This window comes from Hoplias malabaricus, chromosome X2 (genome assembly GCF_029633855.1).
Source record: "Hoplias malabaricus isolate fHopMal1 chromosome X2, fHopMal1.hap1, whole genome shotgun sequence".
NCBI lineage: Eukaryota > Metazoa > Chordata > Actinopteri > Characiformes > Erythrinidae > Hoplias > Hoplias malabaricus.
The window spans coordinates 51,959,157-51,971,841 of record NC_089819.1 but is presented as its reverse complement, the minus strand read 5'-3'; the positions used below and the strand labels follow the sequence as shown (position 1 = coordinate 51,971,841).

The 12,685-nt window shown below is 43.4% G+C and overlaps 1 protein-coding gene across 5 annotated transcripts in view; it reads right to left on the bottom strand.

Moving 5' to 3' along the window:
• Window positions 1–12,685, bottom strand: part of LOC136676389 (cingulin-like protein 1) — a 46,418-nt gene that overhangs the window by 7,792 nt on the left and 25,941 nt on the right. For all 5 annotated transcript variants that reach the window (XM_066653365.1, XM_066653367.1, XM_066653368.1 and 2 more), the window contains exons 9-14: window positions 6,670–6,876; window positions 6,361–6,465; window positions 6,118–6,270; window positions 5,444–5,614; window positions 458–616; window positions 31–120 (exon numbers count right to left, since the gene is read on the bottom strand). In XM_066653365.1, coding sequence (XP_066509462.1) covers window positions 31–120; window positions 458–616; window positions 5,444–5,614; window positions 6,118–6,270; window positions 6,361–6,465; window positions 6,670–6,876 — 885 coding nt within the window. The remainder of the gene's footprint in view (window positions 1–30; window positions 121–457; window positions 617–5,443; window positions 5,615–6,117; window positions 6,271–6,360; window positions 6,466–6,669; window positions 6,877–12,685) is intronic.

Below are 12,685 nucleotides of genomic sequence, written 5' to 3'. Positions count from 1 at the left end.
TGTGTTCTGAAGTCGGTCTGTAACACTGACCTGCTCTCGGCCTCTGTCTATTCTGTCCATCAGGAGATCACCACTCTGTCTTTCTTCTTCCAGGTCCATCTCCAGCTGAGAAACACGCTCCTGCAGAGCAACATCATCATCATCATCATCACCAACATCATCATCAACATCAGGGAGAAGATGTTTGAGCTCCACAGACATTAACTGTAGCAGCCAGCAGCGTGGAAATCCTTACTCTCCCAAGACTTTTATGAGTCTTTGTTGCATTTTTCTTAGGGGCAGACAATTCTTAAAATGGTGCTACAACAAAAACAGACCTGTGCGCTCAGTATTGTTATCCACGCTGCCAAAGGCATAGAAATATCTCATTTATTAGCTGCTAAACTTTACACAAGGATCAGCGTTTTCCATATTGATGAGATTGTGATCACTGTGCGTGTGTGTGTGTGTGTGTTACCTCAAGTAATTTGATCTGTCTGGATTTGTCACTACTCTGGACTTTGGTGTCTGCATCCACCTCCAGATCAAAGACTTTCTGCTCCAGAGCCTTCGTCTTCTGTTCTGCTTCTTCTTTCTCTCTCTTACACTGACGCAGGTCCTCCTCCAACTGAGCCAGCTACACACACACACACACACAATTCAATTTATAAACATTTTCTGCTTCAATAATAGGAAAAACAACGTACTCCACTGAATTATACTAAACCAAGCATAAAGAGTAAAAATATAATACAGGAATAAATCTAACAAAGGAGCAGCAAAGTATCCATGAGAAAGTAGTGATTCAAATGCACTAAGTTTGGGAAGTTAATTATATACAGGAGGTCCTCGGAGTTTGTCAGTCCGGAGTTACGATGTTTCATGGTTACGACACATCTCCCATTTACTGTATAAAGCCTTGTTTCAACTTAAGTGGTTTTGCGTCGTAAACGTCGTAACGCGAACTTTGTGTTTGGTGAGGGCGGCGGAAGAATACACGGTTACACGGCTCGGGACCGAGGAGGATAGGTGTTAGGATAGGATAAGTGCTTACCCAGTAAACAAGGAACGTCCCTGGACGTTCAAAATAGGTCTAAAAGTAGTCTGTCTGTCAAGGACATATTTTAAACGTCAACGGACGTCCAAAATCCATCTTAATAAGTTAGTTAAGTGGTGACCAATCGATAACGTCAGTGGACGTCCAAAACACGTCTAATACTCGTCTTTTCAACGTCTGTGTTTGGACGTCTTTTCAACTTTCATTTTCAACCTTAAGAGAACGTTGATTAGACGGCAGGCATTACGTTATTTCAACGTTGAATCAACGGCTAAATGTTTACTGGGTACAGTATGTTACTTACGTACAGTATGTTCCGACTTACACCGAAAATCGGTTTATGACGCGACGTAGGAACGGATCAACGTCGTAAGTCGAGGACCCCCTGTATTCATATTTTAACAGTTTGAATAGTAATTTTATATTATGTTCAAAATCATAATAAAAATAAAGCTATTTTTTTTTGTCCAAAATCCACAGATCTGTGATCAGTCATATTTCTGTACTCAGCATTTTAACAGAATTCAGATGAATGTGATTTGAAACTAAATCATTTTGTCGTTGAATCTGGACATTTGTGCTAAATCTAAAAAGAAAGATAAGTGTTTTTTTCCCCTCAAGCCACCCCCCCCCCTCACACACACACACACACACACACACACACTCATCTGAAGTTCATTTCGTAATGTGTTCCAGTGTTTATCTCTATTGTGCAATAACACACTCCCCCTAGTTCAACTTCTGCAGTTACACACTCCACCACAAGAGGCTACCTTCACCATAAACATCCAGCGAATGTCTCAATGTCAAATGTCTGAAGAGTGGCACAAATGAAACTGTGTCAGAAGCAGGGGGGCTTTTTCCCCCCCAGGTTCCTCTTTTTCTTCCTTTTTAACTGTGATTATTGTAACATATGACTGAAGAACAGGGAAACACAGAGAAAAGAGATAAAGACAAACATCTGCTTACGGAGTGTTGGGTGTAGAGGGAGTGTGTGTTGTGTAGGAGTGTGTGATAAAGGATGTGTGATCAGGGAGTTGAGGAAGGAATCATATCAGACTCGAGGAAGCAGCTGTAGGAATAACTGAGTTATGTACCGTTTGTGTGAAATCAAAGGCTGTGAGAGAGAGAGAGAGAGAGTAAGTGAGTGTGAGTGAGAAAAGAGAGAGAGAGAAAGAAGAGAGAGAGTGTGTGAGTGAGAAAAGAGAGAATGAGTGTGAGTGAGAAGAGAGTGAGTGAAAAGAGAGAGAGAGAGAGTGAGGAGAGAGAGAGAGAGAGTGAGAAGAGAGAGAGAGAGAGAAGAGAGAGAGAGTGAGAAGAGAGTGAGAGAGAGAGAGTGAGTGAGAAAAGAGAGAGAGCATGTGAGTGAGAAGAGAGTGAGTGAGACGAGAGAGAATGAGTGTGAGTGAGAGAAGAGAGAGCATGTGAGTGAGAAGAGAGTGAGTGAGACGAGAGAGAATGAGTGTGAGTGAGAAGAGAGTGAGTGAAAAGAGAGAGAGTGACAGAAGAGAGTGAGAAGAGAGAGAGAGTTCGAGTGAGAAAAGAGAGAGTGAGAGAGGAGAGAGAGAGAGAGAAAGAAGAGAGTGAGAGGGATAAAGATTAAAACTAGAACCACGTTCAAAAGTGTCTTAATAAAAACTGTCTACTGAAACGTTTAATTTCACTTAAAGTATTATTGTGATTTTATTATTTTATATAAACTCTACTGTGAGAAGTCAGAAGCCACCTTCGAGGTCAGAACTTCATTTCCAGGCCAAACATCCAATAAATCAGTATTTTATAGTCATTAGGTACATGCTATCCATTTTCCAGGAGATATTTCCAGGGAGATTAGATATAAGGCAATATACGAGAATCCAGTCGCGCTAAAAATAGGAACGTCAAAGGCAAATCATTTTAAAAAACAGGATTCAAAGAATAATTAGAAGGTACAGAGAAAATGGGACTCTTAAACATGCAAGACCTGGTCGAGCCCATCAGAAAAACAGCACATACACAGACAGACACGTATATATATCTCCCACTTGCTAAACATAAATCAAATGCCTGTGTGTGTGTGTTTTATTAAGGGAATTCTGGCTGGAGGAGGGTTCAGCAGGTTAAACTTCAGACTCTCCTCTCTCTGTTCCAGGCACACACACACATCCTCCTCTTCCTACACACACAGCTGTGCAGGGGAAGGGCCTGAACATGACATTCCTTGTCTTCATAAATGTCCTTGTTTTCTCTGTCTTTTGTTTTGTATCTTTTTGTGTCTCTCTGTGTGCGTCTTTTACACTCCCTCTCTCCCCACACACACACACACACACACACACACACACACACACACACACACACACACACACACACACACACACACACACACACACACACACACACACACACACACACACACACACACACACACACACACACACACACACACACACACACACACACACACACACACACACACACACACACACACACACACACACCTCCTGTAAAGCAGATTTTTCTGGAGAGTGTTTTGTCCACAGTTTCTTCTCATTTAAATACAAAAGATCAGAGTTTTACTTCTTGAATAAAAGTTTTAACATTAAACATGGGGTAGACTTCAAAAAAAGGGGCAATGAAACATGCAGGAATGTGCTGGCTGCAGAGGAAGTGCATATCCTTTCAGAAAATCTACATACGACTGTAAATATGCAGAGCAGCCGGGTATGTAAATGAGGTCCACTTCCCCTTACACTTCAGTCTTAAAGGGGGTTGGGCCACACACACACACACACGATTCCCATATCAAACAATAACATTCCCCACATGCCTCAGTGGTGACAGGCTCCAGTGCCTAACAGCAGCTCATCAGCAGAGGTCAGGGGTCGCGGGGTTTGCTGAGCAGAGAAATCGAGGGGGTTAGAGTCTCCCTTTATAAAAACAGAGGCCAAAAAGATAATAAAACGGTCTGGGCTCAGCTGAACCCTGGGCAGCCTGCTATTCATCTGGACACAGAGCGAGGGAGCAGCGGAGGAGAGGAAGAAAGGTAAAGAAATGAAAGTCTCTCAGTTGTGCAAAATATGAGTTATGTCACATGACACTGTGCAGGGTTGTTTACACTCAAACAGTGCACCGGGGGTGGGCGATATGGCTCTAAAACAATATCACGAGATTTCAGGGTATTTTGGCGATACGAAAAAAATATATATTTTCACGGACATGTCTGGAACCAGACGACACTAGTTTACATCACCAACGTACTCACTTTGGCAAGTGTGAGGAATTGGGAATGTAGTCTGCATGATGCTAAATGGCTAAATTGGGTTCCTTGGGGCCTAAGGGAGTTAAGAAACAAGTCTACAAGCTTGGGTTTCTTTTCATAGGCTATATCACAAATAATATAAACACAGCTCCATGACTCCAGAGAATGCAGTTCTACTGCTACACATTCCAGTGCTGGTAATGTTTACACTCATCTAGTCGATGTCTTGGGCGGCACGGTGGCGCAGCAGGTTAGTGTCGCACTCACACAGCTCCAGGGACCTGGAGGGTGACTGTCTGTGAGGGGTGTGGTGTGTTCTCCCTGTCTGCGCGTGGGTTTCCTCCGGGTGTCTGTCTGTGAGGAGTGTGGTGTGTTCTCCCTGCGTCTGCGTGGGTTTCCTCCGGATGACTGTCTGTGAGGAGTGTGGTGTGTTCCCCCTGCGTCTGCGTGGGTTTCCTCCGGATGACTGTCTGTGAGGGGTGTGGTGTGTTCTCCCTGTGTCTGCGTGGGTTTCCTCCGGGTGACTGTCTGTGAGGAGGTGTGGTGTGTTCTCCCTGTGTCTGCGTGGGTTTCCTCTGGGTGCTCCGGTTTCCTCCCACACTCAAAAAAAAAAAAACGTTGGTAGATGGATTGGTGACTCAAAAGTGTTCGTAGGTGTGAGTGAATGTGTGTGTGTGTGTTGCCCTGTGAAAGACTGGCGCCCCCTCCAGGGTGTATTCCCGCCTTGCGCCCAATGATTCCAGGTAGGCTCTGAACCCACCACGACCCTGAACTGGGTAAGGGTTACAGATAATGAATGAATAGTCGATGTCTTAAGCCCCATGCTCCATCTAAATTCATTATTTATTTATTTTTAAAATAAAGATTACACATGTACTCAAGTATCCTCCCCCATTCTTAATAATAAAAAAAGAGGAGTCGCCTCTGACCAGAAATGTTAGTCCTGAAATCTGTTCCTGAGGCTTCAGTAAACTATGATAAAAATGCTGGCAAGTTTATGAATGTATAAACATTTCTTCTGATGCCTGCGGCTGGAATTTCTGGTCAAAAATTGAAAGTGGGCGGGTAGGTCATAAAACTAGGATATTTCCAAGAGACCCTGGTGTGTGTTTATAGGTAAACTGGGAAGTGCACAGAGCTTGTTTAGCTGACATTACTGTCCCACACACCTCCTCCTGCAGGGACTTGGCGGTGAGGCGAGATTTCTCCAGCTCCAATCCTCCATCTCTCAGCTGCTTCTGGAGCTCAGCCAGCTCCCTCCTGTTCTTCTCCTTATACGCGTCTATTTGCTCCTGAAGCTCCTGCGTGGAGCTCTGAGACGCCTCCACGATTTCACTCATCTACACAAACAAACACACACCGATTATTAACCTTAAAACAGTGTGTGTCCTTCAACAAAGAGCCATTATAGTCAGAGCCCACAGAACACACTGAGCTTTCTTAAATCACTAACAGGTGTCTACTGGATTCAGCTGGATCTGCCTGGAATATTTGAAAAAGACCCTTAACCTTCATAATTGTTGATTTCTACCCTCGGAAACTCACACAATTCCAAACAATTCCCAATTTCCAACAAAGGGATAAAAGGTACAGGCAGAATTCAAGATTGAAGATGGCTGCTACATTCATGTGGTGTGTGTGAGACACTGTTAGGAACCACATAAACACATCTATCTGTGTGATGAATTAGGGGTGTAGCCTTTATGATGCTAAATTGGGAACTAGGACGTCTACAAGCTAATGACTATAAGCTGGGGCTCTTTTCAAAGTCTGAGGCCACAAAAGTTCTCAGTCTGGCCCTGGTCTTTTCAATAGTACCACGCCAACTACCGGTCCATCTTACCTCCCTCTGTAGTTTCTCCACAGTTCTGTCCAGCAACCTCCTCTCCTCCTCGATCTCATTCTTTGTGCTTTTAAACTTCTCCTTCTGGCTTCTCTCTTCCTTCAGACGCTCCTCCAGCTCTCGGTGCTCCTGACTCATCTTAGTCAGGTTTCTCTGGAAAGAAAAAAGCAAAATATCAAACAAATCCTGCAACTCAAGAGTCACAGGAAGGGTCCAAGACCTTTTCTCAGGCCTGTCTCTGACCTGTACATCTTCCAAGCGTGTCGTCAGGGCTCTGTTTGCACGGCTCATCTCTTCCTCTTCTTCTCTGACTTCAGCAAGGGACTCCTCCAGCTGCCTCTTATCTTTCTGCACCCACAAACACACACAATAAAGTGTCATTATAACACGAGCTCCTGGAAATTATAGCAATTCACGCATTTGCAGCATTGAGACACCGGAAAACGCTTCAAATAAGTGGTAAGTTATATATTTAATGTAATCATTATATGACTGTGGCTGGCTTTGCATTTTAAAGAAGGAATATATTAGGTTTCTGCATGTGTGTCTCACCTCCAGGCGGTTGGCCCTCTCTTGCAGTCGGCTCTCCTGTAGCTTGGCCTCATCAATGATACGGTTGAGTTTGGTCACTTCATTTTCCAGCTCCTGCACTCTCTTTTTCAGCCGCTCCACCTCCTGAGACAGACGACCCAGCTGCCCCTCCGCTGCCCCTCTGGCAACGTCCACTTCAGTTTTCTCCTTACACAACGCTGCATTACTCTGAATACACACCAAGAAAAAAAAAAAAGAGCAGTTGATTAATTACCTCACAAATGTATTCTCTCACCATCATCAAAAGATCCTCAGAAATCATTGCAGAACACTAGGTTAAACCTGTGACTCAATTCTGGCACCAAGAACTACATTCTTACACGGCGCACTCTGTTCTCCAATAGCCAGAGCCTGGGCTTTTACAGAGGACTACCATCTTAAATTAGACATTAATGTTTTGCACTAAATGGATAGGAATAATACATTATACACTGAAACGTACCTAGGTTCTGGAGTAGAAAGGGTATAGATAGATAGAATACTATAGAGAAACTTATATATGTGCGTGTGTGTGTGTGTGTGTGTGTGTGTGTGTGTGTGTATGAGAGAGAGAGAGAGAGAGAGAGAAAAAGAAAGGAGGAAAGAGAGAGAAAAAGAAAGAAAGAAAGAAAGAAAAAAGAAAGAGAGAGAAAGAAATAGAGACAACGAGAGAAAGAATGAGAGAGAGAAAAAGAAAGAAATAAAGAAAAAGAAAGAGAGAGAGAAAGAGAGACAACGAGAGAAAGAATGAGAGAGAGAAAGAGAGAGAGAGAAAAAAGAAAGAAAGAAAGAATAAGAGAAAAAGAAAGAGAGAAATAGAGAGAGATAACGAGAGAGAGAGAGAGAGATAAAGAAAGAGAGAGAGAAGGAGAGAGAGAGGGAGAAAAAAGAAAGAAAGAAAGAAGCCAGCATCATACAATAAAATCAAATGTGAATGAATGGTACGGTACTCTGTAAATTGTAAAGAAATAACAGAGTTCAGTCCAGTTGCGTTCCCCAAAGGTAAATTAAAGCTTTAATTACAGAACTATGCAAAATAAAAGAACAGAAAGTCCCGGAGACTTTGTATGAACACAACTTTAAAATCTACAATTATAACAGAACAAGGTACAATTATGTTCCCTAATTAAAAGGTACTGACAGCGTACCCTTGAGGCCACCACCTCAGAGACAGCACAAGGTACCACCGCAGTGACAGTGTTTCTGAGGGTGTACCAGCCTCTGTTACCATTCATTTGAAATCTTTACGTTGCATACTACTGAAGGAGAACTAATACTGGATTTCAGACGAGGGATTAGAACCTCAGCTGAACGTCTGAGTGAACCGAAACTGAGATATAAAAAAAAAAAACACCTCACAGGATTCCTGACTCATTAAATAACACCGGCGTGAACAAAAGCCTGCAGCAGTAACAGAGCGAAGAGATTAAACTGACTGCTCCAGTCCAGATAATCAGTCCTGTCCATTTAAAGTCAACTGGGCATAAAACTACTGTTCCTCAACGTCCCACACCTGCACCATTCTAAAGTGCTCCTGCTCCCTTTAACCCTGAGCACCACTGCTCGTTAAGCACCAGTCTGTAAACACCATCAAACTCTGTATTCACGGGGGGCTCGGCTGGCGGCTGTGTGGGTTTGTAAAGGCAGGATCTGGCCGCTGTGCTTTTGGGTTTTCTCTAAAAGTCTCAGTGCCAGCTCTTCTGAATGGAGGGGCAGAGTCTGGAGGTTTTACTGTGTGTGTGCGGCGTGTTCTGGCTTCAGAGCGACTCTGTGTAAACCCCACGGACAATAAACAGTCACAAAATGAGTCAAGGCTGATGCTAATCAAGCAGTAGTGGTGGCTGTTAAGAAAAAAGCAGTTGCATCCCATTGATGACAACAGGAAGCTCTCACACAGTGAGGATTGTGCTGAAACTGGACAAGCCGGTGGAACAGTTATGCAGGTATGTTAAACAACAGGTTCAGCCATGGAAATGAGGAAAGACAATCTCCCTGTTATCAGAAGCTTCTCATCTGACAGTTTCAAAAATATGTGCTTTATTTACGCTCTGCTATAACCAACGCTTACATGAACGCTGCTTTCATGGACAAGGATTAAGCAAACTATAGACTACACTTCCTTTCAAAGTGTTTCTGTACTCAGAGCTAGGCTTAATCTCCATCAGGGAAGTCTTGTCCCGGTTTACAGTGTGTTTCCTGGTCTTGGGGGACCAGTCCTTTACCGACCCACCCACTCACCCACACATTAGAGTCGCCAATACACCTACCAACGTGTGTTTTTGGACTGTGGGAGGAAACCCACGGAGGAAACCCACGCGGACACAGGGAGAACACACCACACTCCTCACAGACAGTCACCCGGAGGAAACCCACGCAGACACAGGGAGAACACACCACACTCCTCACAGACAGTCACCCGGAGGAAACCCACGCAGACACAGGGAGAACACACCACACTCCTCACAGACAGTCACCCGGAGGAAACCCACGCAGACACAGGGAGAACACACCACACTCCTCACAGACAGTCACCCGGAGGAAACCCACGCAGACACAGAGAGAACACACCACACTCCTCACAGACAGTCACCCAGAGGAAACCCACGCAGACACAGAGAGAACACTCCACACTCCTCACAGACAGTCACCCGGAGCGGGAATTGAACCCACAACCTCCAGGTCCCTGGAGCTGTGTGACTGCGACACCTACCTGCTGTCCCACCGTGCCGCCCCAGGCTAAATCCTGGACTAGGAAATGGATGCAGGGATGAGTTCTGGAGTCACCTGCTAATCAATGGCTAACGACAAATCAGCAATGGAAACTGTTTTAATTTAAGCGTAGGCTTAGTTTGGTTCTGGGAAAGAGGCTCTTTGTGTTTTATCCTGTAACCAGTATCCAACATCTACAAGAAAAAACAAAAACAAACCTGAATTCAGTGAAACAGGCTCGACGACAGGTTTGTTTATGGTTCATATGTAACCCACATTGCAAAAAAATATAGACGCTCAAAGCTTATGTGGGTAGGAATTTCAAATTAACAAGCTTTATTTACACCACATTATAGACGCCTGGTAGACTGGGGCTGACCTGAGATCAGAAATTATAACAATAAACGCACACAAGCGCACCTGGTACAGGCTCCAACACTCTATAGAGGCGATCTGGACTGAGGGAATATGAAATACCACAATGTTAATCGAGTACAACACACTCACCCAGCCCACTAGACTAATATTGGTACCTATCACCACTTAACGTGGCCATGAACAGCCTACTACTGCAGGATAAGGGACTTGACTAACGTGCAAAAGGACCAATCACAAGCCCACTCTATTTTGGCATGATGTGTAGATAGCCAATTAAAATGCATCCTGAAAAAGTAACAACTCAATGACCTTTTTGAAGGAGGTCAAATACGGCACTGACCGAGTCCTAATGTACATAAAGCACTACATTTCTGTGTCAGCTCCCTAGAGAAACTCTTAAAAATATGATAGTTTCCTATTGGTTGATTTCAAATTGGATAAAATGAGTGTTCTCACTGGTTGTTCTTTCTATTTCAGCGTATACAGGAGGTCCTCGGAGTTACGTCAGTCCCGAGTTACGATGTTCCGTGGTTACGACACATCTCCCATTTACTGTATAAAGCCTTGTTTCGACTTAAGTGGTTTTCCGTCGTAACGTGAACTTCGTGTTTGGTGTTCGCGGCGCGGCGGAAGAATAAATCAAATCAAATTTATTTATATAGCGCTTTTCACAACTGATGTTGTCACAAAGCAGCTTCACAGAATTCCAGTAAGACAAGATTTGACATGAAATGTAAAGACAAATGTAAAACCCTCAAGTGAGCAAGCCAGGGGCGACAGTGGCAAGGAAAAACTCCCCCAGCTGAGGAAGAAACCTTGGGAGGAACCAAGGCTCACAAGGGGTGACCCATCCTCCTCTGGTCAATCTACTGGTGATGATAGTTAGTGGTCCATGAGAACTTCAGTGTAGGGACAGCTTCAAGGCACTTGGTGGTTGCTGGAGCGTGGGCAGCTGGTCTGAAGCGTGGAGGAGGATCTCGACAGTCATCCATCAGTGTCCAGACAGACAGGTGGGCAGTCGTTTACTCGGAAAGATGTAAAGGGATGGAATTAATTTTGAACTGTTTTGTGTTTGTAAAGTAGAAAATATGAAAATTTCCAGAGTGTGGCTAATGACTCCGGCAGATCTGACTATGACAGCATTAACTAAAAGGAGAGAACCAGGAGGACACACAGACACGGGAGCATCCTGAAACACTGGCATCCCTCCGCTCCACCGTCAACAAACCTGAGTGATCGCGAGAAACGGCGGGACGACAGCACCAGCATCTCAGTTTACTATAATTCCCTGTGTCCATGGACCCCCCGGATCTGCCGCCTTTATCTATGGGGGAGCATTAGCTACCAAATGATAAACTAAACAAATGAGTTTTTAGCCTACATTTGAAGATTGCGACTGTGTCTGAGTCCCGAACATTTTCTGGAAGATCATTCCAGAGTTGGGGGGCTTTATAAGAAAAGGCTCTTCCCCCAGCTGAGGCCTTCTGAATTCTGGGAACATTTAAAAATCCAGTATTCTGTGATCTGAGTGAACGTGGGGGCTCATAATAGGAAATTGTATCTTGAAGATATTCAGGAGCAAGCCCATGTAGAGCTTTATATGTTAATAACAAAATTTTGTAGTCAATGCGGAATTTAACAGGCAGCCAATGAAGTGATGATAAAACTGGGCTGATATGTTCAAATTTTCTAGTTTTAGTGAGGACCCTAGCTGCAGCATTTTGAACTAGTTGAAGTTTTCTTAAATTGCTGCTGGTGCATCCTGACAGTAGTGCGTTACAGTAGTCAAGCCTTGAAGTAATAAAGGCATGTACTAATGTTTCTGCGTCCTGGAGGGATAAGGCATTTCTAATCTTAGCAATATTGCGAAGATGTAAAAAAGCTGTCCTAGTGATACTACCTATGTGTTGATCAAATGATAAATCCGGGTCAATTATGACACCAAGATTTTTTGCTGCTGAACCAGGTTTAACTGGAAAGTTAGCTAGATTTAAAATTAAGTCTGATAATTTATTTCTTGTCACTTTTGGACCCAAAAGCAGGACCTCTGTTTTGTTGCTGTTTAGGAGGAGGAAATTACGCAACATCCAGCCTTTCACGTCTTTTACACAGTCCTCTATTTTCTTTAATCTGTGTTTGTCATCGGGCTTGGCTGAAATATACAATTGTGTGTCGTCTGCGTAACAGTGAAAGTTAATGTCATGGTTTCTTATAACTGTGCCTAGCGGTAACATGTATAATGTAAATAATAATGGTCCTAAAATAGAGCCTTGTGGAATTCCAAATCTTACTTTAGAATAATTTGAATTTAGATTGTTTACTTTTACGAATTGATAACGTTCCGTTAAGTAAGATTTAAACCATAATAGGGCTGTCCCTGTGATTCCAACCATGTTTTCTAACCTTTCTATGAGAATATTGTGGTCTATTGTATCGAAGGCTGCGCTTAGGTCAAGAAGCACCAACAGGGATACGTGGCCTTGATCAGAGGCAAGAAGAAGATCATTTGTTATCTTGACTAGAGCTGTCTCTGTACTATGATGTTGCCTGAATCCAGATTGGAATTTTTCATATATATGATTCTTATGTAGATATGAACTAAGTTGTTGGGCCACAGCTTTTTCTAAGATCTTAGACAGAAATGGCAAATTAGAAATAGGCCTGTAATTAGACAGTGTACTAGCATCAAGATTTGGTTTCTTGATCATAGGTTTAATAACTGCTAGTTTAAAAGCTTTGGGTACATGGCCCAGACTAAGCGATGAGTTTACTATAGTTAAAAGAGGATCAATAATAGCTGGTAGTACTTCTTTGAGCAACTTTGTGGGAATTGCATCAAGTGTGCAAGTTGTACAGTTTGCGGAGGTGATAATCTTCTCTAGTTCTAATTGTGGGAGTGGGCAAAAGGTTT